Source organism: Salmo salar, chromosome 24 (genome assembly GCF_965601325.2).
Source record: "Salmo salar chromosome 24, fSalSal1, whole genome shotgun sequence".
Lineage (NCBI taxonomy): Eukaryota > Metazoa > Chordata > Actinopteri > Salmoniformes > Salmonidae > Salmo > Salmo salar.
The window spans coordinates 38,095,077-38,119,445 of NC_138314.1; the positions used below are offsets into that span (position 1 = coordinate 38,095,077).

General features: G+C 47.2%; 1 protein-coding gene across 1 annotated transcript in view; it reads left to right on the forward strand.

The window, feature by feature from the left end:
- The window catches only part of frmd3 (FERM domain containing 3), a 91,160-nt gene extending 67,449 nt beyond the window's left edge, over positions 1–23,711 (forward strand). Inside the window, exons 10-14 of the mRNA XM_014172574.3 lie at positions 2,490–2,578; positions 3,656–3,730; positions 4,855–4,923; positions 5,034–5,158; positions 16,395–23,711. Coding sequence (XP_014028049.1) covers positions 2,490–2,578; positions 3,656–3,730; positions 4,855–4,923; positions 5,034–5,158; positions 16,395–17,089 — 1,053 coding nt within the window. The 3' untranslated portion in view covers positions 17,090–23,711. The remainder of the gene's footprint in view (positions 1–2,489; positions 2,579–3,655; positions 3,731–4,854; positions 4,924–5,033; positions 5,159–16,394) is intronic.
- The last annotated feature ends 658 nt before the right edge of the window (positions 23,712–24,369 follow it).

Genomic DNA, 24,369 nt, shown 5'->3' on the forward strand with positions numbered 1-24,369 from the left:
TTAGTGTTACAGTGGTTAAGTCTCTGTCAGTATTAGTGTTCCATTGTTACAGAGGTTAAGTCTCTGTCAGTATTAGTGTTACAGTGGTTAAGTCTCTGTCAGTATTAGTGTTCCAGTGGTTAAGTCTCTGTCAATATTAGTGTTACAGTGGTTAAGTCTCTGTCAGTATTAGTGTTACAGTGGTTAAGTCTCTGTCAGTATTAGTGTTACAGTGGTTAAGTCTCTGTCATTATTAGTGTTCTATTGCTACAGTGGTTAAGTCTCTGTCAGTATTAGTGTTACAGTGGTTAAGTCTGTCAGTATTAGTGTTACAGTGGTTAAGTCTCTGTCAGTATTAGTGTTACAGTGGTTAAGTCTCTTCAGTATTAGTGTTACAGAGGTTAAGTCTCTGTCAGTATTAGTGTTACAGTGGTTAATCTCTGTCAGTATTAGTGTTACAGTGGTTAAGTCTCTGTCAGTATTAGTGTTACAGTGGTTAAGTCTCTGTCAGTATTAGTGTTCCAGTGGTTAAGTCTCTGTCAATATTAGTGTTACAGTGGTTAATCTCTGTCAGTATTAGTGTTCCATGGTTACATTGGTTAAGTCTCTGTCAGTATTAGTGTTACAGTGGTTAAGTCTCTGTCAGTATCAGTGTTACAGTGGTTAAGTCTCTGTCAGTATTAGTGTTCCATTGTTACAGAGGTTAAGTCTCTGTGAGTATTAGTGTTCCATGGTTAAGTCTCTGTCAGTATTAGTGTTACAGTGGTTAAGTCTCTGTCAGTATTAGTGTTCCATGGTTAAGTCTCTGTCAGTATTAGTGTTACAGTGGTTAAGTCTCTGTCAGTATTAGTGTTCCGTGGTTAAGTCTGTGTCAGTATTAGTGTTACAGTGGTTAAGTCTCTGTCATTATTAGTGTTCCATTGTTACAGTGGTTAAGTCTCTGTCAGTATTAGTGTTACAGTGGTTAAGTCTCTGTCAGTATCAGTGTTACAGTGGTTAAGTCTCTGTCAGTATTAGTGTTACAGTGGTTAAGTCTCTGTCAGTATTAGTGTTCCATTGTTACAGTGGTTAAGTCTCTGTCAGTATTAGTGTTACAGTGGTTAAGTCTCTGTCAGTATCAGTGTTACAGTGGTTAAGTCTCTGTCAGTATTAGTGTTCCATTGTTACAGAGGTTAAGTCTCTGTGAGTATTAGTTTTCCATGGTTAAGTCTCTGTCAGTATTAGTGTTACAGTGGTTAAGTCTCTGTCAGTATTAGTGTTCCATGGTTAAGTCTCTGTCAGTATTAGTGTTACAGTGGTTAAGTCTCTGTCAGTATTAGTGTTCCGTGGTTAAGTCTGTGTCAGTATTAGTGTTACAGTGGTTAAGTCTCTGTCATTATTAGTGTTCCATTGTTACAGTGGTTAAGTCTCTGTCAGTATTAGTGTTACAGTGGTTAAGTCTCTGTCAGTATCAGTGTTACAGTGGTTAAGTCTCTGTCAGTATTAGTGTTACAGTGGTTAAGTCTCTGTCAGTATTAGTGTTCCATTGTTACAGTGGTTAAGTCTCTGTCAGTATTAGTGTTACAGTGGTTAAGTCTCTGTCAGTATCAATGTTACAGTGGTTAAGTCTCTGTCAGTATTAGTGTTCCATTGTTACAGAGGTTAAGTCTCTGTGAGTATTAGTTTTCCATGGTTAAGTCTCTGTCAGTATTAGTGTTACAGTGGTTAAGTCTCTGTCAGTATTAGTGTTCCATGGTTAAGTCTCTGTCAGTATTAGTGTTACAGTGGTTAAGTCTCTGTCAGTATTAGTGTTCCGTGGTTAAGTCTGTGTCAGTATTAGTGTTACAGTGGTTAAGTCTCTGTCATTATTAGTGTTCCATTGTTACAGTGGTTAAGTCTCTGTCAGTATTAGTGTTACAGTGGTTAAGTCTCTGTCAGTATCAGTGTTACAGTGGTTAAGTCTCTGTCAGTATTAGTGTTACAGTGGTTAAGTCTCTGTCAGTATTAGTGTTCCATTGTTACAGTGGTTAAGTCTGTCCAGGTCAGGGAAAGTCTGTGTCTTTGATCTCTACTGTCAGGCTCTCCATCTGCTCTGTGCTCTGTAATGCTGCGGATACCATTGATCTGCCGTCTCATATTACCAGACACAGAGCAGATAACTGGACTTTTACTGGAATTGATCCCCTTCTTATCCCCAGCTCTGCCCATAAATGCCCACACACCCGTGTCCTTTTAAGAGCTGCTTAGTGCTGGTAGTGCACAAGTGTTCTGCTCTCCATCTCCCCATCTGCCTAACAGGCTGGGTGTAGGGTCTGGGTCAGCACTTTGCACAGCTCACTCTCAACATGTTCAGCACTTTGTTGGATGCCTCGTCCTAATTCACTGTATTCCTCGGCTTTGTTCGTCTCCTTCCATCTCTCTCTCTCTCTCTCTCTCTCTCTCTCTCTCTCTATTTCTCTTTCTCTCTCTCTTTCTCTCTCTCTCTCTTTCTCTCTCTCTTTCTCTCTCTCTTTCTCTCTCTCTCTCTGCAGAAGAAACTAGTGCTGACGTTCCACACCTCTACCCCAGCGGCGTGTAAACATTTGTGGAAGTGTGGGGTGGAGAACCAAGCATTTTACAAGTGAGTCCCACAAAACACTGCAACACTCTCATATACATCTCTCTATCAAAGGTGGAACTTGTGTGTGTGTTTGGACGTGTTTAACTATTCTTGTGAAGTCCCCACACAAGGTTAGCTGTACAAGACTGTGTGTGTGTGTGTGTGTGTGTGTGTGTGTGTGTGTGTGTGTGTGTGTGTGTGTGTGTGTGTGTGTGTGTGTGTGTGTGTGTGTGTACAAGTTTTACTATACTTGTAAGTACCAGAAGTCCTCACAAGAATAGCAAACCAACTCAAATTCAGAGAAGTGAGGACATTTTGCCGGTCCTCACTTGTAAAAAGGCTATTTAAGTTTAGGGTAAGGTTTGGGGTTATGGTTAGGGTTCAAGTTAAGGTAAGGGTTGGCGCTTAGGAAAAAAAGGATTTTGAATGGGAATCAATTGTTCCCCAAAAATTCCTCACAAGTATAGTAAGACATGGATGTGTGTGTGCGTGTGTGTGTTGTGTGCGTAGGCTCTAGCCAGGTTGATTTGTGGCTGCAGACTGCTGTTGTCAGTAGTTTAATCCAGAGTTATGAGTGTGACTGGATGGATGGATGGATGGATGAATGGATGGATGGGGTTGGATGGGAGGGGTGGAGGGTTGGACAGACAGACAGCACTGGCTCTCATGGCCAGCAGCTGAGCCTGGCTCCTGATTGCTTTTTTCTGGCTCCTGAGGGCTCGAGTTTCCCTCCTCCTCAGCAGAGAGGCAGGCTTGGATGTCAGATCAGAGCTCGTTAATGAAATGAGACTGAATTGAATTTAGAATATGGCAGTCAAAGAGTGAACTGTGAAGTGCTGTCCTGGCACACATTAACCTTTTTGACAGGACCAACTAGACTGGATACCTGTAAAGTCTTATGAGTTCCTTTTTGACAGGAATAACTAGACTGGATACCTGTAAAGTCTTATGAGTTCCTTTTTGACAGGACTAACTAGACTGAACCACACATCACATTAGGATACCTGTCAAATCACATGAGTTCCTAAATGCCAAATGTAACTAATGAATCAATGTGCCATCTTGTTTAAAAAACAATTATCTACGTCTCTTTGACAGATGTGCAAAGTCAAGCCAGATCAAGACTGTGTCCAGCAGTAATATTTTCTTCAAGGGAAGCAGGTTTCGGTACAGGTGCGACATTGAATGCTTGACTGTGTGACTGAGCCTTACTAAGCCAAGCTGTGTCCAGATAAATGCCCCTAGACTTTTGTATTGTTTGTTTTGATCATTTCCCAAAGCACCTAACATGGCTTACATGCTACGTATCTCTTCATTTCAGCAGCTGGATATGTGCTCAAGCAATTTAGCTTAAGAGACGATTTAGCTTAATTTAGCTTAAGGACTAGGTTATTTGTTATAGAGAATTAATTGGTTCAAGTTGGCAGGTTGCCTAGCGGTTGGAGCGTTGGGCCAGTAATCAAAATATTGCTGGTTCGAATCCCCGAGACGACTAGTTGAAAAATCTGATGTGCCCTTAGCAAGGCACTTAACCATAATTGCTCCTGTAAATCGCATTTGAAAGAGCGTCTGCTAAAATTAAAATGTAAAAGTCATGTTTTTTCCCCGATATGGACTAGGTCTAGGTAACATACTGTAAAACATGTTGATATGATCTCAGGTTTGGGGACAATGTTTGGATTAAGGTTGATTTCCTGCTTTGGTGTAACTTTACCCTGTATGATACAGTACACACTGTAGAACTACACCAAAGTCACACTGTAGAACTACACCTAGACAAAGTCACACTGTAGAACTACACCTAGACAAAGTCACACTGTAGAACTACACCTAGACAAAGTCACCCTGTAGAACTACACCTAGACAAAGTCACACTGTAGAACTACACCTAGACAAAGTCACACTGTAGAACTACACCTAGACAAAGTCACACTGTAGCGCTACACCTAGACAAAGTCACCCTGTAGAACTACACCTAGACAAAGTCACACTGTAGCGCTACACCTAGACAAAGTCACCCTGTAGAACTACACCTAGACAAAGTCACAATGTAGAGCTACACCTAGACAAAGTCACCCTGTAGCGCTACACCTAGACAAAGTCACACTGTAGCGCTACACCTAGACAAAGTCACACTGTAGAACTACACCTAGACAAAGTCACACTGAAGAACTACACCTAGACAAAGTCACACTGTAGCGCTACACCTAGACAAAGTCACACTGTAGCGCTACACCTAGACAAAGTCACACTGTAGAACTACACCTAGACAAAGTCACTTATTGGGTTCTCTTTAGTGGAAGAGTTGCAAAAGAAGTCATCGAAGCCAGCTCCAAGATCCAGAGAGAACCACCGGAGGTGCATAGGTGAGAGAGAGAGAACTGAACCTCACTGTCATAGTTAGTACCACATACCAGGAAAATGTGTGTTTATTCTGGTAAGTCAGATAACAACTGTTGTTTATACCATGTTTCAGGTTACACTTTGGGCAGAGCAGAAGCTTCAACTCACTGAGCCACAAAAACCTGATCATAAACATGGAGCCTCTTGTCCCAGCAATGCCCTCCACCAATGAGTATGAAGAGACCTCGGCAGACAATGGTAAGAGCACGCAGTCACACACACACACTCAGGCAAATAATACATACACGCATGCACGCATACACACATACTGGCCGCATCCTTGGGTTTGCTTGGTCTCCAGTGACAGCTGTTAGGTATCCAGCTCTCGGAGTTGGGAGTGTAAATTGAGCAGCTGATGCTACGGTAAGCCTCGTTTCCCTGGAGACTCCAATCACAGAGCTAAAAATACACCTCCCATGAGCCTCCCTGAGGACACCATGCTGGTAATGACCAGTCACGGAAGTGCACCATGACATCACGGAAACAGACCCAGGACCCTAGCTAGGGTTAGCGTTAACAGTAACTTAATTAGCACATATTTGTTTGGCTTCAAGGGGTGTGTGTGTGTGTGTGTGTGTGATACAGCACTCTATTTCTTTATTTACTAAACCTCATGTTAGTCTCATCCTCAGATATACAGCACAATAGATGGCTTGTAAACGGTAGGCTGGTTTATGTGTGGCATAGAAGCTGGTGCCTCTTTTCCTGTAAATGGTATAAGAAGGTGGAGTTTCTCCAGACCAGGACTGACAGGCTGGTAGTATGTATAGTGGTCGTTAGTTGTTCCAGATTAGGACTGACAGGCTGGTAGTATGTATAGTGGTCGTTAGTTGTTCCAGACTAGGACTGACAGGCTGGTAGTATGTATAGTGGTCGTTAGTTGTTCCAGATTAGGACTGACAGGCTGGTAGTATGTATAGTGGTCGTTAGTCGTTCCAGACTAGGACTGACAGGCTGATAGTATGTATAGTGGTCGTTAGTTGTTCCAGACGAGGACTGACAGGCTGGTAGTATGTATAGTGGTCGTTAGTTGTTCCAGACTAGGACTGACAGGCTGGTAGTATGTATAGTGGTCGTTAGTTGTTCCAGACTAGGACTGACAGGCTGGTAGTATGTATAGTGGTCGTTAGTTGTTCCAGACCAGGACTGACAGGCTGGTAGTATGTATAGTGGTCGTTAGTCGTTCCAGACTAGGACTGACAGGCTGGTAGTATGTATAGTGGTCGTTAGTCGTTCCAGACTAGGACTGACAGGCTGATAGTATGTATAGTGGTCGTTAGTCGTTCCAGACTAGGACTGACAGGCTGGTAGTATGTATAGTGGTCGTTAGTTGTTCCAGCCCAGGACTGACAGGCTGGTAGTATGTATAGTGGTCGTTAGTTGTTCCAGCCCAGGACTGACAGGCTGGTAGTATGTATAGTGGTCGTTAGTTGTTCCAGACGAGGACTGACAGGCTGGTAGTATGTATAGTGGTCGTTAGTTGTTCCAGACGAGGACTGACAGGCTGGTAGTATGTATAGTGGTCGTTAGTTGTTCCAGATTAGGACTGACAGGCTGGTAGTATGTATAGTGGTCGTTAGTTGTTCCAGCCCAGGACTGACAGGCTGGTAGTATGTATAGTGGTCGTTAGTTGTTCCAGACTAGGACTGACAGGCTGGTAGTATGTATAGTGGTCGTTAGTTGTTCCAGACTAGGACTGACAGGCTGGTAGTATGTATAGTGGTCGTTAGTTGTTCCAGACTAGGACTGACAGGCTGGTAGTATGTATAGTGGTCGTTAGTTGTTCCAGCCCAGGACTGACAGGCTGGTAGTATGTATAGTGGTCGTTAGTTGTTCCAGCCCAGGACTGACAGGCTGGTAGTATGTATAGTGGTCGTTAGTTGTTCCAGCCCAGGACTGACAGGCTGGTAGTATGTATAGTGGTCGTTAGTTGTTCCAGACTAGGACTGACAGGCTGGTAGTATGTATAGTGGTCGTTAGTTGTTCCAGACTAGGACTGACAGGCTGGTAGTATGTATAGTGGTCGTTAGTTGTTCCAGCCCAGGACTGACAGGCTGGTAGTATGTATAGTGGTCGTTAGTTGTTCCAGCCCAGGACTGACAGGCTGGTAGTATGTATAGTGGTCGTTAGTTGTTCCAGACTAGGACTGACAGGCTGGTAGTATGTATAGTGGTCGTTAGTTGTTCCAGACTAGGACTGACAGGCTGGTAGTATGTATAGTGGTCGTTAGTTGTTCCAGACTAGGACTGACAGGCTGGTAGTATGTATAGTGGTCGTTAGTTGTTCCAGACTAGGACTGACAGGCTGGTAGTATGTATAGTGGTCGTTAGTCGTTCCAGACTAGGACTGACAGGCTGGTAGTATGTATAGTGGTCGTTAGTTGTTCCAGACTAGGACTGACAGGCTGGTAGTATGTATAGTGGTCGTTAGTTGTTCCAGACTAGGACTGACAGGCTGGTAGTATGTATAGTGGCCAGTATAAGAGGGTTCTGCCGAGGGATCACAGAGCTTAATCCATCAGCTCTACTGCTGACACTCTGGCTTAACACTGGCCTAGGATCAGTTTATCCCCAGGAGGCTGTCTGACCAGACCTGCCCTTCGAGGGAACAGAGATGGAAGAAAGAGAGGGGGAGGGAAGAAGAGCAAAGGGGAGAGGGGGATGGAGAAAGGGGGGAAGGAGGAGATGAGAGAGGGCAGAAACCTGAACCTGCCACTCTAGGTATGAGTGGCCCAATCAGACATATATTGTTTAATGCCCTCTACTTGTCAGTGTTCCCTAAACATGCAAACACATCAGATACAAGTCAAAGCAAGCAGTGCACTGGAATGACATTCAGATTAACAAAAATGACATTCACTCTCATGGGATGGGTGGCTAAAAATAATTAACTGAAAGCCACACCCCCAATTAGCCACCAATATGACTGAGGCATATGTCACTGTGCTTCTATAGCTATATATGTACCAGGCCACTGCCTACTTCATTAGTTCATTTAGCAAACAACACAGCTGATAAAGCAGTGCCTTTATCACAGTCCACACACCTATATTGTAGCTTTAATTAGCTATAAAACTGCACATTTTCCACTTTGCCCCATGGCAAAATGTGTGGAATTACAGGAAATTTGCTTTAAAAAAGCAACATTTTCTCTCAGCCTCATGTTAAAATGTGTAGAATTGCAGGATGTTAGCAGTTTCCCCAAACATTTCTGCAGGTCCACCCACCAACGGATTTCTGTCTACGCCACTGACCTGAACTTGTTTTTTTTATACTTTGTGTTTGCCATCTGTCAGCTGGGGTGAGGTATCAGGAGACATCCAGGGGGCCTGTCTCTACCTCTGAGTTATACCCCCAAGGTGTTACCCCCTGGATTCTAACACACACACATACACACAAACGTCCCTCTTTCACATTCCCATTTAGGGCATTACGCTATTACACGCGTAGGGCTCTATTCTCACTCTAGTCAGCTTCTTATCCACCATCCTGCCAGGACAATTTACAGCATATGCCTGCCGGGAAAAAAATTATCTTGGCTGGGTTTTAAAGAACTACCAGAGTGGCCATTTCATCTGTCACTTCTCGACTGACTGGGCTGGAGCAGGAAGCAGTCACCAGCAGCAGGTGTTGGTGCTGACCAGGCCTATAGACCCTGAGCCTCTGTAGGCTCTGTAGGCCTCCTATGACTGACTAGCACAGCCTGTCTAGTCTACCCAGGGCCACTGAGGGCCACTACACAGGGCCGGGTTGGCTGGTCGGCTGGCTGGCTGGAAGAGGACTGGCCACCCCTCAGAGCCTGGTTCCTCTCTAGGTTCCTGCCTTTCTAGGGAGTTTCTCCTAGCCACCGTGCCTCTACATCTGCATTGCTTGCTCTCTGGGGTTTTAGACTGGCTTTCTGTACAGCACTTTGTGACATCCGCTTGTTTGAAAAGGGCTCCATAAATACATTTGATTGTTAAATTGATAGCCCTAAGGGGGTTTTAGGAATATAAACCCCTTCATATGCATCAGCATGAATGGGTAATACAACGGGATGTGAACATGTATGTGTTTGTGTGGGAATGAGACATAGTAATCTCCTCTGGCCCCCCTCTCTCCCTAGCCTCACTGGCCCCCCTCTCTCCGTAGCCTCTCTGGCCCCCTCTCTCCCTAACCTCTCTGGCCCCCTCTCTCCATAACCTCTCTGGCCCCCTCTCTCCCTAACCTCTCTGGCCCCCCTCTCTCCGTAGCCTCTCTGGCCCCCTCTCTCCCTAACCTCTCTGGCCCCCTCTCTCCCTAACCTCTCTGGCCCCCTCTCTCCCTAACCTCTCTGGCCCCCTCTCTCCCTAACCTCTCTGGCCCCCCTCTCTCCCTAGCTTCTTTGGCCCCCTCTCTCCCTAGCGTCTCTGGGCTCTCTCTCTCCCTAGGTTCCCTGGCCCCCCTCTCTGCCCCCTCTCTCCTAACCTTTCTGACCCCCCTCTCTTTCTAGCTCCCCTGGCCCCCCTCTCTCCTAACAGCTCTGGACCCCTCTCTCCATAGCCTCTCTGGCCCCCCTCTCTCCTAGCCTCTCTGGCCCCTCTCTCTCCCTAGCATCTCAGGTCCCTGACTCCCCTTGCTACTCTGGCCTCCCTCTCTCCTAGCCTCTCTGGCCCCCCTCTCTCCTTGCCACTCTGGCCCCCCTCTCTCCTAGCCTCTCTGGCCCCCCTCTCTCCTTGCCACTCTGGCCCCCCTCTCTCCTAGCCTCTCTGGCCCCCCTCTCTCCTAGCCTCTCTGGCCCCCCTCTCTCCTTGCCACTCTGGCCCCCCTCTCTCCTAGCCTCTCTGGCCCCCCTCTCTCCTTGCCACTCTGGCCCCCCTCTCTCCTAGCCTCTCTGGCCCCCCTCTCTCCTAGCTTCTCTGGCCCCCCTCTCTCCTAGCCTCTCTGGCCCCCCTCTCTCCTTGCCACTCTGGCCCCCCTCTCTCCTAGTGTTTCTGGCCCCCCTTTATCCTAGCCTCTCTGGCCCTAATCAGTCAGAGATTAGCTGGCCCTCTCTGCAAGACCAGGGGTGTAAAAATAGGCCTTCCTGCTTTTGGGATGATCCACCCCTAATGCCCTGTCTTTGTTAACGCTGCTGACATTTAAGTCATCTGGGAGAGTTGTGTGTGTGTATGCATGTTAAACCTGGTGCAGAGCTCAGAGCACGGTCAGTCAGTGTGTGTGGGAGTCGAGGCGCTGCTGGGTCAGAGTTAACGGGGGAGCAAAGCAGCCATGGAGCTTCTGGAGCAGAGGAATGAGGCAGATATTGGGTTGGGAGTTGGGGACCCTCTGGGGTGTGGGAGTGTCTTGCGGCAGCCGGCGGACGTGGGTGAGGAGTTGGGTGAGGGGCTGGGTGAGGAGCTGGGTGAGGGACTGGTTGAGGAGCTGGGTGAGGAGCTGGTTGAGGAGCTGGGTGAGGAGCTGGGTGAGGAGCTGGTTGAGGGGCTGGGTGAGGGGCTGGGTGAGGGGCTGGTTGAGGAGCTGGGTGAGGGGCTGGTTGAGGAGCTGGGTGAGGAGCTGGTTGAGGAGCTGGGTGAGGAGCTGGGTGAGGAGCTGGTTGAGGGGCTGGGTGAGGAGCTGGGTGAGGAGCTGGGTGAGGAGCTGGGTGAGGAGCTGGTTGAGGGGCTGGGTGAGGGACTGGGTGAGGAGCTGGGTGAGGAGCTGGGTGAGGAGCTGGGTGAGGGGCTGGTTGAGGGGCTGGTTGAGGAGCTGGTTGAGGAGCTGGGTGAGGAGCTGGGTGAGGAGCTGGTTGAGGGGCTGGGTGAGGGGCTGGTTGAGGGGCTGGGTGAGGGGCTGGTTGAGGAGCTGGGTGAGGGGCTGGTTGAGGAGCTGGGTGAGGAGCTGGTTGAGGAGCTGGGTGAGGAGCTGGGTGAGGAGCTGGGTGAGGGGCTGGTTGAGGAGCTGGGTGAGGGACTGGGTGAGGAGCTGGTTGAGGGGCTGGTTGAGGAGCTGGGTGAGGGACTGGTTGAGGGGCTGGTTGAGGAGCTGGGTGAGGGGCTGGTTGAGGAGCTGGGTGAGGGACTGGTTGAGGGGCTGGTTGAGGAGCTGGGTGAGGAGCTGGTTGAGGGGCTGGGTGAGGGGCTGGTTGAGGGGCTGGGTGAGGAGCTGGGTGAGGAGCTGGTTGAGGGGCTGGGTGAGGGACTGGGTGAGGAGCTGGGTGAGGGGCTGGTTGAGGAGCTGGGTGAGGGGCTGGTTGAGGAGCTGGGTGAGGGACTGGGTGAGGAGCTGGGTGAGGAGCTGGTTGAGGAGCTGGGTGAGGAGCTGGGTGAGGGACTGGTTGAGGAGACAGAGGAGATCCTAGGTGTGGGTTGTGGGGAGGTTCTGGAGGAGCGGGGAGATGCGGTGCGCTGCCGGTTAAAGATCACCACCAGTCACAACCTGCAGCTCCGCATGGCCAACCACACGGCCCGGGATGTCTATGTACGCCTGCTTGGCCACGGGGAGCACATCTCTGGAACCGGTACGGAACCATGGAATCAATGGGAAGGGGCGGTGTGTGTGTGTGTGTGTGTGTGTGTGTGTGTGTGTGTGTGTGTGTGTGTGTGTGTGTGTGTGTGTGTGTGTGTGTGTGTGTGTGTGTGTGTGTGTGTGTGTGTGTGTGTGTGTGTGTATAATCAGTAGTGTATGGGTCACAGTCCGGGGGGAAAAAATGATTTAACAATGTACACTGTTAACATGTCTTTCTAACCTTGCTCCATAAACTCAGTTGATTTACTGACGTTGTTGTCGGGTCGAGCCTGTTGTTTGTTAATGGCCTGTTTATGGTTTAGTGTGAACGAGACATTGGCTGGACTGGAGCATCAGTGACGAGCGTCCACTGTATCTGTCATAGTTTTATGGAGCTCTGCTATCTGTTGTTGGGAACTGGGACTGAACTTAATTCATCTCTCATTCTGTGCTGCTGTGTGAGGGGCGTCTGGTTTCACAAGGCTAGCGTGGCGGGACATAGCGGGGAAAACCGCGTGTGTGTGTGTGTGTGTGTGTGTGTGTGTGTGTGTGTGTGTGTGTGTGTGTGTGTGTGTGTGTGTGTGTGTGTGTGTGTGTGTGTGTGTGTGTGTTAAGGAGGAGCTGCAGGAATCTAACGGCTCAGTCTGTCACCTGATCTGAGTACACATGAGTACAGAACCACCCGTGATTACATTATCTACTGCTAAACTGACAGGGGAACAGAGAGCGAGGGAGCGAGGGAGGGAGGGAGGGAGGGAGGGAGATAGAGGGAGAGTATCTGGTGATTGCTATGTGAGCTCTCTTCCATTAATATGGGAGGCTCACTCACTCTTCAGTGATCAGGTGACTTGAAGGAGAGGACTCACACTTCAGTGATCAGGTGACTTGAAGGAGAGGACTCACTCTTCACTGATCCGGTGACTTGGAGAGGACTCACTCTTCAGTGATCAGGTGACTTGGAGAGGACTCACTCTTCAGTGATCAGGTGACTTGGAGAGGACTCACTCTTCAGTGATCAGGTGACTTGGAGAGGACTCACTCCTCAGTGATCAGGTGACCTGAAGGAGACGACTCACTCCTCAGTGATCAGGTGACTTGGAGAGGACTCACTCCTCAGTGATCAGGTGACTTGAAGGAGAGGACTCACTCCTCAGTGATCAGGTGACTTGAAGGAGAGGACTCACTCCTCAGTGATCAGGTGACTTGGAGAGGACTCAAACCTCAGTGATCAGGTGACTTGAAGGAGACGACTCACTCCTCAGTGATCAGGTGACTTGGAGAGGACTCACTCCTCAGTGATCAGGTGACCTGAAGGAGAGGACTCACTCCTCAGTGATCAGGTGACCTGAAGGAGAGGACTCACTCCTCAGTGATCAGGTGACCTGAAGGAGAGGACTCACTCCTCAGTGATCAGGTGACCTGAAGGAGAGGACTCACTCCTCAGTGATCAGGTGACCTGAAGGAGAGGACTCACTCCTCAGTGATCAGGTGACCTGAAGGAGAGGACTCACTCCTCAGTGATCAGATGACCTGAAGGAGAGGACTCACTCCTCAGTGATCAGGTGACCTGAAGGAGAGGACTCACTCCTCAGTGATCAGGTGACCTGAAGGAGAGGACTCACTCCTCAGTGATCAGGTGACTTGAAGGAGACGACTCACTACTCAGTGATCAGGTGACTTGGAGAGGACTCACTCCTCAGTGATCAGATGACTTGGAGAGGACTCACTCCTCAGTGATCACGTGACTTGAAGGAGAGAATCACCATGAGGTGTCTAGAATGACAAAACAGCTCCCTTCCACCTCTCGCTATCTCCTCTCTTTATCTCCCCTCCATCTCTCTCTATCTCCCCTCCATCTCTCTCTATCTCCCCTCCATCTCTCTCTATCTCCCCTTCAACTTTCTCCATCTACCCTCCACCTCTCGCTATCTCTCCTCCACCTCTCGCCATCTCCCCTCCATCTCTCTCTATCTCCCCTTCAACTTTCTCCATCTAGCCTCCACCTCTCGCTATCTCTCCTCCACCTCTCGCCATCTCCCCTCCATCTCTCTCTATCTCCCCTTCAACTTTCTCCATCTACCCTCCACCTCTCGCTATCTCTCCTCCACCTCTCGCCATCTCCCCTCCATCTCTCCATCTCCCCTCCACCTCTCGCCATCTCCCCTCCATCTCTCCATCTCCCCTCCACCTCTGTCTTCCCTCCACCTCTCTCTCCCCTAAACCTTTCTCACTCTCCCCCTCCACCTCTCTCCATCTCTCCTCCACCTCTCTCGCTATCCCCTCCACCTCTCTCTCTCTTTTACTCCCCCCACCTCTCTCCATCTACCCTCCACCTCTCTCTCTCCCCTCCACCTCTCTCTCTCCCCTCCACCTCTCTCTCTCCCCTCCATCTCTCTCTCTCCCCTCCACCTATCTCTCCCCTCCTCCTATCTCCATCTCCCCTCCACCTCTCTCTATGTCTCCCCTCCACCTCTATGTCTCCCCTCCATCTCTCTGTCTCCCCACCACCTCTCTCCATCTCCCCCCCACCTCTCTCCATCTCCCCACCACCTCTCTCCATCTCCCCACCACCTCTCTCCATCTCCCCACCACCTCTCTCCATCTCCCCTCCAGCTCTCTCCATCTCCCCTCCGTCTCTCTCCAACTCCCCTCCCCCTCTTTATGTCTCCCCTCCACCTCTCTCCATCTCCCCTCCACCTCTCCTTACCCTCCACCTCTCTCCATCTCCCCTCCACCTCCTTCTACCCTTCACCTCTCTCCATCTCCCCTCCACCTCCTCCTACCCTTCACCTCTCTCCATCTCCCCTTCACCTCTCCCTACCCTCCACCTCTCTTTATCTCCCCTCCACCTCTCTCCATCTCCTCTCCACCTCTCCCTGTCTCCTCTCGATCTCTCTCCTCCTACCCTTCACCTCTCTCCATCTCCCCTCCATCTCTCTCCTTACCCTCCACCTCTCTCCATCTCCCCTCCACCTCCTCCTACCCTTCACCTCTCTCCATCTCCCCTTCACCTCTCCCTACCCTCCACCTCTCTTTATCTCCCCTCTTTCTCTCTCCATCTCCCCTCCATCTCTCTCCTTACCCTCCAACTCTCTCTATCTCCCCTCCACCTCTCTGTCTCCCCTCCACCTCTCTCCATCTCCATCTCCTCTCCACCTCTCCCTATCTCCCCTCCACCTCTCTACCTCTCTGTCTCCCCTCCACCTCTCTCCATCTCCCCTCCACCTCTTTATGTCTCCCCACCTCTCTCTATCTCCCCTCTGTCTCTCCATCTCCCCTCCACCTCTCTGTCTCTCCCTCTCTGGTCCCACTGTATCGCTTTGAGGTCATTTGCATGCCAACTCATTGTTGACTCTGGCTGTTTCCATAGCAGCCGTTACCGCGTTGTTCCAGGACAGTCCCCGCCCCCCCCCCCCCCTCTCTCTCTCTCTCTCTCTCTCTCTCTCTCTCTCTCTCTCTCTCTCTCTCTCTCTCTGGTCCCACTGTATCGCTTTGAGGTCATTTGCATGCCAACTCATTGTTGACTCTGGCTGTTTCCATAGCAGCCGTTACCGCGTTGTTCCAGGACAGTCCTCGCCCCCTCTCGCTCTTTCTCTCTCTCTCTCTCTCTCTCTCTCTCTCTCTCTCTCTTTCTGTGCCCAAAGGTTTGAATCCGTTGGCATAGTTACTGAGCAGTGTCGTTGGTTCAGTAAATGTGTGTTTTTGGCTGTATACTCTTACAGTAGATGTGGTCTTAGCCTAATGAAGCATTGTGTTTTATACAATATGTACAAGTTGCTCATACGCTGTGTGTTTGTCTTCGAAGTGGCCCAGCAAATGGGGAATGTGTCTGCCCATCATGTCTCTTGTGAGGTACGGGAGAAATGCAGACTGGCAGTGAGTCACACATCACTGGGAGTTTAGCCCAGAGACATTTCTTAATCCACAGCAGGAAGACAGCTGGGCCTATTTTAAACCCACCCATACACACACACACACGCACACACACACACGCACACACAATATACACATAATTATCCTGTATGCTCAAGCTTCAGATATGCCTCTGAACTGCTGAACGCAGCCTTGAGTCTTTTATCACCTCAGGAGGGTATGAAGATATTCTGTACACACTGTCTGTTCTGTGTTCTAGTGTTGGAGTCTGTTCTGTGTTCTAGTGTTGGAGTCTGTTCTGTGTTCTAGTGTTGGAGTCTGTTCTGTGTTCTAGTGTTGGAGTCTGTTCTGTGTTCTAGTGTTGGAGTCTGTTCTGTGTTCTAGTGTTGGAGTCTGTTCTGTGTTCTAGTGTTGGAGTCTGTTCTGTGTTCTAGTGTTGGAGTCTGTTCTGTGTTCTGGTGTTGGAGTCTGTTCTGTGTTCTAGTGTTGGAGTCTGTTCTGTGTTCTAGTGTTGGAGTCTGTTCTGTGTTCTGGTGTTGGAGTCTGTTCTGTGTTCTAGTGTTGGAGTCTGTTCTGTGTTCTAGTGTTGGAGTCTGTTCTGTGTTCTAGTGTTGGAGTCTGTTCTGTGTTCTAGTGTTGGAGTCTGTTCTGTGTTCTAGTGTTGGAGTCTGTTCTGTGTTCTAGTGTTGGAGTCTGTTCTGTGTTCTAGTGTTGGAGTCTGTTCTGTGTTCTAGTGTTGGAGTCTGTTCTGTGTTCTAGTGTTGGAGTCTGTTCTGTGTTCTAGTGTTGGAGTTTGTGGATAATGGCCTCTTACGTCTTCTTTATCTTCAGCTTATTATTGCCATTACTTTCTAAAATAGACGCACACACACATACAGATGCACGCACAAGGATGCACAAACACACACACCGTAGTGATCTCAGGAAGTGGCTGAAAGAGCAGGGGCACCAATGACAGCTATTTTGTAGCTCAGATGAGCCAAGCTGTAGGATGACGACATTCTCCAGTCAGTTAATCTCCAGATTTATTTTACAATCAGCTATTGGTTTTGACATGAAACTCGATAGGGCAAATAAGTGGATAAGATTAAGTGAATATCAGCTCTCTCTTTTTACAGGACTACTGGCTCTGAAGGACTCTGTTCACTTGTCCCCCCTGAAGCCATCCACCACCCCCACGGAACGAGAGCTAGAGTGGCTGGAGGGCTCTGCTCTGGGGCAGCGCAAGGAGGAGGAGGCCCCTACCAGGGCTGGGGGGGAGGCAGAGGGGCAGGAAGAGGATGAGGAGGAGGAGAAGGAAGAGGAGACTAGTGGAGTCCTGACCATCTCTGAGTTGGTGTACAACCCCTGTGCCAGCATGCTGCCCACGCCGGTGGATGATGGCCAGGGAGGGGTTGACCTGCTGTTCCAGAGCCCCATCCAGAGCCCTGCTCGCCTGCTGAGAGAGCTACATGCTGACCCTGACATCCAGGCCCAGCTGGTGGCCGAGAGGGTGCGTGACCGTGCCTTCGAGCGTGCACGTGTGGTGGGGAGGAGCATGCTAGGTAGCGGGCTTCGCCTCCTGACGAGGAATGAGCGGGTGAACACGTGCGTGCTGAGCGCGGTCCGCCTCATCGCCATGGTGATAGGGGTGCTGCTGGTTGCCGTACCGATGCTGCTGCTGCTGCTGGAGTCGGACATAGACGTGTCGTTTTTGCACGAGATCAGGCAGACACCGGAGTTTGAGCAGTTCCATTACGAGTACTACTGCCCGCTGCGTCGCTGGATCCTCTGTAAGATCAGCATGGCCATGGAGAGGCTGGGATGGGACTGAAGAGGAGAGGAGACATAGGAGTGGAAAGAGAAATGGAGGAGTAGGAGGAGGAGGAAAGTTGAGGGAGGGTTGCTTTCACTCTGTACCATGTTTCTGTCTGCTCGCTCCTGATGCTGACAAGCTGATGGGTATTGGTTGTGATTGGACAGTGATTTTCTAGTAGGTACGAGACAAATATGTCTCTGGAGCTCATTTGATTGACTCTCCTCTTCATAACAGAGTCAGTGATTGATCCCAGACACTGTCAGTAATGGCGGAGTGGGCGGGACAGAGAGAGAACATAGATCTGAGAGCAACCCTGTATCACTGGCAACATAACAGCCACAGCCTATAGATAGATACACTACATGACCAAAAGTATGTGGACACCTGCTTGTTGAACATCTCATTCCAAAATCATGGGCATTAATATGGAGTTGGTCCCCCCTTTGCTGCTATAACAGTCTCCACTCTTCTGGGAAGGCTTTCCACTAGATGTTGGAATATTGCTGCGGGGACTTGTTTCCATTCAGCCAAAAGCGCATTAGTGTGGTTGGGAACTGATGTTGGGCAATTAGGCCTGGCTCACAGTCGACGTTCCAATTCATCCCAAAGGTGTTAGATGGGGTTGAGGTCAGGGCTCTGTGCAGGCCAGTCAAGTTCTTCCATACTGATCTTGACAAACCATTTCTATATGGACTTCGCTTCGTGCATGGGGGCATTGTTATGGTGAAACAGGAAAGGGCCTTCCCAAAACTGTTACCACAAAGTTGGAAGCACAGAATCATCTAGAATGTCATTGTATGCTGTAGCATTAAGATTTCCCTTCACTTGATCTAAGGGGCCTAGTCCTAACCATGAAAAACATCTCCAGACCATTATTCCTCCTCCACCAAACTTTACAGTTAGCACTATGCATTCAGGCAGGTAGCGTTCTCCTGGGATCCGCCAAACCCAGATTCGTCCGTCAGACTGCCAGATGGTGAAGAGTGATTCATCACTCCAGAGTCGAATGGCGGCAAGCTTTACACCACTCCAGCCGACGCTTGGCATTGTGCATGGGGATCTTAGGCGTGTCTGTGGATGGAAACCCATTTCATGAAGCTCCCAACAAACAGTTCTTGTTCAGAGGCAGTTTGGAACTCGGTAGTGAGCACTCGGCGGTCCCGTTCTGTGAGCTTGTGTGGCCTACCACTTCGCGGCTGAGCCATTGTTGCTCCTAGATGTTTCCACTTCACAATAGCAGCACTTACAGTTGACTGGGAAAGCTGTAGCAGGGCAGAAATTTGAAGAAATGACTTGTTGGAAAGGTGGCATCTTATGACAGTGCCACGTTGAAGGCCACTGAGCTCTTCATTAAGGCCATTCTACTGCCAATGTGTGTCTATGGAGATTGCATGGCTGTGTACTCGATTGTATACACCTGACAGCAACGGGTGTGGCTGAAATAGCCCAATCCACTAATATGAAGGGGTGTCCACATACTTTTGTATATATAGTGTATATATGTATATTTACAAAAAAAATGAATATTGATCATAATAAATCTTTAAAGTTCTTTTTAATGTTTTGTAAAAAAATAAATGTGATGCAAAGTATTTCAGGAATTTTTCAGTCAGAGGATCTACTTACAAGTTTATTGAAGCTATGGGTCGGGGGTCAAAGTCAACTATTTTTAAAGACTACTGTCACTCGACTTGACTGGTAGCACTATGGGTTTTACTACAAAGATATAGCACAATCTTTTACAACACAGATGAACTGTTTCAGATTCTCTGATGTCATTGGAGTCAGGTGGCACAGGTTTGGTTAACTGTCTGTTTGTGTTGAACTAAATGTGATCTTATTGAAGGTTTCAGTCAGTCTCCTGGCAAGAGGATTTGAGAGTTTTAACATAAAAGTTGTAATATGTGATGTTAGCAACAGTAGAATACAGTGCCTTTCGGAAAGTATTAAGACCCCTTGACTTATTCCACATTTTGTTAGGTTATAGCCTTATTCTAAAATTGATTCAATAGTTTTTTTCCCTCATCAATCTACATACAATACCCAATAATGACAAAGCAAAAACAGGTTTTTAGAAATTGTTGTTAATTTATTAAAAATAAAGAACAGAAATATCACATTTACATGATTCTGCAGACCGTTTAGTCAGTACTTTGTTGAAGTACCTTTGGCAGCAATTACAGCCTCGAGTCTTCTTGGGTATGACGCTACACCTATATTTGGGGAGTTTCTCCCATTCTTCTCAGCAGATCTTCTCAAGCCCTGTCAGGTTGGATGGGGAGCGTTGTTGCACAGCTATCTTCAGGTCTCTCCAAAGATGTTCGATCGGGTTCAAGTCCGGTCTCTGGCTGGGCCATTCAAGGACATTCAGAAACTTGTCCCAAAGCTACTCCTGTGTTGTCTTGGCTGTGTGCTTAGGGTTGTTGTCCTGTTGGAAGGTGATCCTAATTCCCAGCCTGAGGTCATGAGCGTTCTGGTGCAGGTTTTCATCAAGGATCTCTCTGTACTTTGCACCGTTCATCTTTCTCTCAATCCTGACTAGTCTCCCAGTCCCTGCCGCTCAAAAAAATCCCAACAGCATGAAGCTGCCTCCACCGTGCTTTACCGTAGGGATGGTGCAAGGTTCCCTCCAGATGTGACACTTGGCATTCAGGCCAAAGTGTTCAATCTTGGTCTTTAGGTGCCTATTGGCAAACTCCAAACGGGCTGTCATGTGTGTTTTACTAAGAAGTGGCTTCCGTCTGGCCACTCTACCATAAATTGATAGAGTGCTGCAGAGATGGTTGTCCTTCTGTAAGGTTCTCCCATCTCCACAGAGGAACTCTAAAACTCTGCCAGAGTGACCATCGGGCTCATGGTAACCTCCCTGACCAAGGCCCTTCTACCCCGATTGCTCAGTTTGGCCTGGCAGCCAACTCTAGGAAGAGTCTTGTTGGGGATATTCTTCCCCTGATCTGTGTCTCGACACAATCCTGTCTCGGAGCTGTACGGACAATTCCTTCGATCTCATGGCTTGGTTTTTGCTCTGACATGCACTGTCAACTATGGGATTGTTATATTAGACAGGAGTGTGCCTTTCCACATCACCTCCAATCAATTAAATTTACCACACGTGGACTCCCATCAAGTTGTAGAAACATCTCAAGGATGATCAATGGAAACAGGATGCACCTGAGCTCAATTTCGAGTCTCATAGCAAAGGGTCTGAATACTTATGTAAATAAGGTATTTCTGTTTTTTATTTTTGTTAAATTTGCAAACATTTCTAAAAACTGTTTTCACTTTGTCATTATGGGGTATTGTGTGTAGATTGCTGAGGATTTTTATTTATTTAATCCATTTTAGAATAAGGCTGTAACGTAACAAAAGGTGGGCAAGGGGTCTGAAAACTTTTCCCGAAGGCACTGTATATCTAACGGTCAGTCGGAACTGAAATGCCAGGCTGTATAAAAAAGGAAAGTCATTCATGGCTGTTATTTTATGATTGTAGTAGTTTACCAATAAGATGATGCATTAGTAAGATATTGGTGAAGTATCGTGACAGATGATTGGTAAGTGATGGTTTGAATGGGAGGGCCGTACAGCTGTCAGTCTAATATCTACGTATTATGTTACCTTAAGTACAGTAATATTGAGGGACAGCTGTTTGTTGGGGAAAAACATGTTCAGATTAATTGGTTGTGAGTGAAAGATAATACAGGATGATTACATGAACAGAATTCTGATCAGCCAAAATAGCGAAATACACTTAATGGCCAGTTTATTAGGTACACCCATCTAGCCTCCAGAACAGCCTGAATTCTTCGGAGCATGGAAATGTTTCTCAATTGATATCAATGGACCTAACGTGTGCCAGGAAAACCTTCCCCACACCATTACACCACCGCCACCAGCCTGTACCGTTAATACCAGGCAAGATGGGGACATGGACTCATGCTGCTTAAGCTGAATCCTGACTCTGCCATAAGCATGATGCAACAGAAACCGTGATTCGTTGGACAAGGCAATGTTTTTCCACTCCTCAATTGTCCAGTGTTGGTGATCATGTGCCCACTGGAACTGCTTCTCCTTGTTTTTAGCTGATAGGAGTGAAACCTGGTGTGGTCGTCCGCTGCAATAGCCCATCCGTGACAAGGACCGATGAGTTGTGCGTTCCGAGATGCCGTTCTGCACACCACTGTTATTTGTCTGTTTGTGGCCCGCCTGTTAACTTGCACGATTCTTGCCATTCTCCTTCGACCTCTCATCAACAAGCCGTTTTCGCCCACAGGACTGCCGCTGACTGGATGTTTTTTGTTTGTCGCACCATTCTCGGTGAACCCTAGACAGTGTAATGCGTGAAAAGCCCAGGAGGCCGTCGATTCTTGAGATACTGGAACCAGCGCACCTAGCTCCGACGATCATACCATGCACAAAGTCACTTAGGGCACTGGTTTTGCCCATTCTAACATTCAATGGAACAGTAACTGAATGCCTCCCTGCCTGTCTGCCTGCTTTATATAGCAAGACACGGCCACCTGACTCACTATCTGTAGGAGCGACTAATTTTCGTGAACGGGGTGAACCTAATTAACTGGCCACTGAGTGTATATCAATTTGGACCGTATTCTCAGGAAAGGACATACGCACGTTGAATTATGTCTCTGTGTGTGCAAACACAATATGATCTAAACAAACACCACATTGAAACACACAACTTTACTTTATAGTCGTAAACATTTTGTGAATATAAAATATCCTTTAATTAACCCTATCATTATATCTCAACAGGGTTGTAGCCATAAATGTCAGTTCAATTCTGTATCTTTATTCTCTAACACACAGGCACTGACTCATTGTCACAGCTCAGTCTTCTGATCCCAATTTACAAGTACTCTAATGACCCACAATGTATTTAACTCATCTGCCCTATTCTATTAGCCACAGTGTCATCATCAAATGTGTTTTCATGTTAATAAACGATAACGTTATGCGTAACCAGCTTTAAACAGTGGGCTGAACCAAGGAGATGTTCTCCCACGGCACTGACTTCAAACCTTACTTGTTTGCTTTTTCTCAGAGACATTACACACTTCAAGGTACACCCCCCCCCCACACACACACACACACACACACACACACACACAATGTATAGGCCTAATGTATACACATGTACAATAAGACATGCCCTCGCGTCAGTACTTTGTTAATAGGCCACACCCTCTAGTGGGCCTGACCTCACTCATGCCGTGGATGAGCTCTGAACTGCAGACTGCATGCCTTCGTCTGTAAATACTGTTATATAGAGAAAAGCCAATCATGGTGCAGAACTTTCTTTCTTTGTGTCTTTCCCTTGTAAGCGACCCATGTGTAGGCTACCTCCCAGCTTAGATGCATGCACGACATCCATATTTTAGCAAGGACAGTGGGTAGTGCACAGAATAACCTTGAGTGGCGTTGTGCGAGGTGTAGGGGGTTTTCAGTTCAGTGTTCATTATTCTGAAAGCCACTAGAAGCCAACTGTCCGCCTGAAATTTTTGGGGCATTAAAAGAAGCCAATCAGATGGCAAGAAATGAAATGATATAATGATGGTCAGATGAAATGCATAATGAAACCAGTGATCATGTAGAACCATAAAACCAGTTTAGCAGATTCATTTGATTTAAATCCAGCACGTTTGATACTGCATTTCAAAACAGGGGACTATTGTCCATTTGGAATTGTGTCTTAAGTAGAATGGGTTGCTTTTCTGTGTCTGTGACCATAAACATAGCTAGATGTCTAACACCTGACCTTATTGCTAACAGATGTCACTGATGATGTTAGCATGGACACACACATCATGTTAGCCATATCATAACAAGTCGGCCTATGACAAAGGCCGTGGTATTCTGTGGATGATAAAGCTCTAAAGCCCAATGACACCGTAGCATTATCCTTTGTATTATCTATTTCTCAGCCTTTCTATAATGTTTTCTTAGCAGGGAAACTGCCCACAATTAAGCTCTTTTATTTGAGCTACAGAACATGTTTAGTTTGTTTTTAATGTTTTTCAATCAGTGTTTTAGGACTAAGAGTTGAAAGTACCATGCTAGTGATAAAACTATGTCATCAAGTTGAAAGACTGAAATGCAATTTATACACTGCTGATTTGGCCATCAAGACTGCTCAGCACAAATACTGTGATTAAAGAACAACATGCAATCACATGAGTTGATGTCATACGTACCACCCACTTTCTCTTAAGTGATCTGATTAAAAAATGCAAAATGGATGAAGATCGTCCAGGTGTATGACACGTATATGCAAACCTGTAAGACATCACATGGTACAGATGGAAGGAGATGTTCTTTCATAAATTATTTGGATGTTAAATGGGCATGTAACGTGTTTTGCACGGATAGCAGCGTTACGCTCCGTAGCTGTTTGTTGTTATCAGTTCGTAGGACTTGTTTTTGTTATTCGGTCTCTTTTAAAACAACTCTGGGAGTAATTGGAAAAAAGAGCAAGTTTTCAGTTGTTTGACCACTGCTGGAACACAAAGCCTTATGAACTTTGTAAAGTGAATTTTGAATGTTTGTATGTTCAAAGAAAAACATGGTTGTTTTATATGTTAATACTGCCACAATAAAGCCCCCAAATGAATATATATTGAAATATGGTGTAGTGTTAAGTTAATGAATTTATTGAACATAAAAGAGCATGTACACTTTTGAAATTAGCGCAACCTTCAATCAGAAAACCTATCATGATATTTTAACAATATTGGCAAATAAGCTTAATTAAAGGTCCAATGTAGCCATTTTTATCTCAATATCAAATAATTTCTGGGTAACAATTAAGTACCTTGCTGTGGTTGCTTTCAATAAAAATGTCAACAAGAATAGCTACTTATCAATAAGCAACAGCTGTCTGTCCTGTGTGGCTCAGTTGGTAGAGCATGGTGTTTGCAACGCCAGGGTTGTGGGTTCTATTCCCATGGGGGATCAGTATGGGGATTTTTTTTTAAATGAAATGTATGCATTCACTACTGTAAGTCACTCCTGGATAAGAGCGTCTGCTAAATGACTAAAATGAGAAGTCTTGAGTGGGGAGAGGAAAACAGAAATCTAGCTGTTATTGGCAGAGAGGTTTGGATCTCTTTCTTATTGCTCTATTAAAAACTCCATCCCACCCGTCTTTTCAAACAGCTCTTACACTAAAAGAGCATTATCATTATTTTCACATTTTCACAGTATTATTCCAACCTCAAAGTGTGGAAATATATATAAAACATTGGAAAATCATGTTTTTGACTGCACTGGGCCTTTAAGCT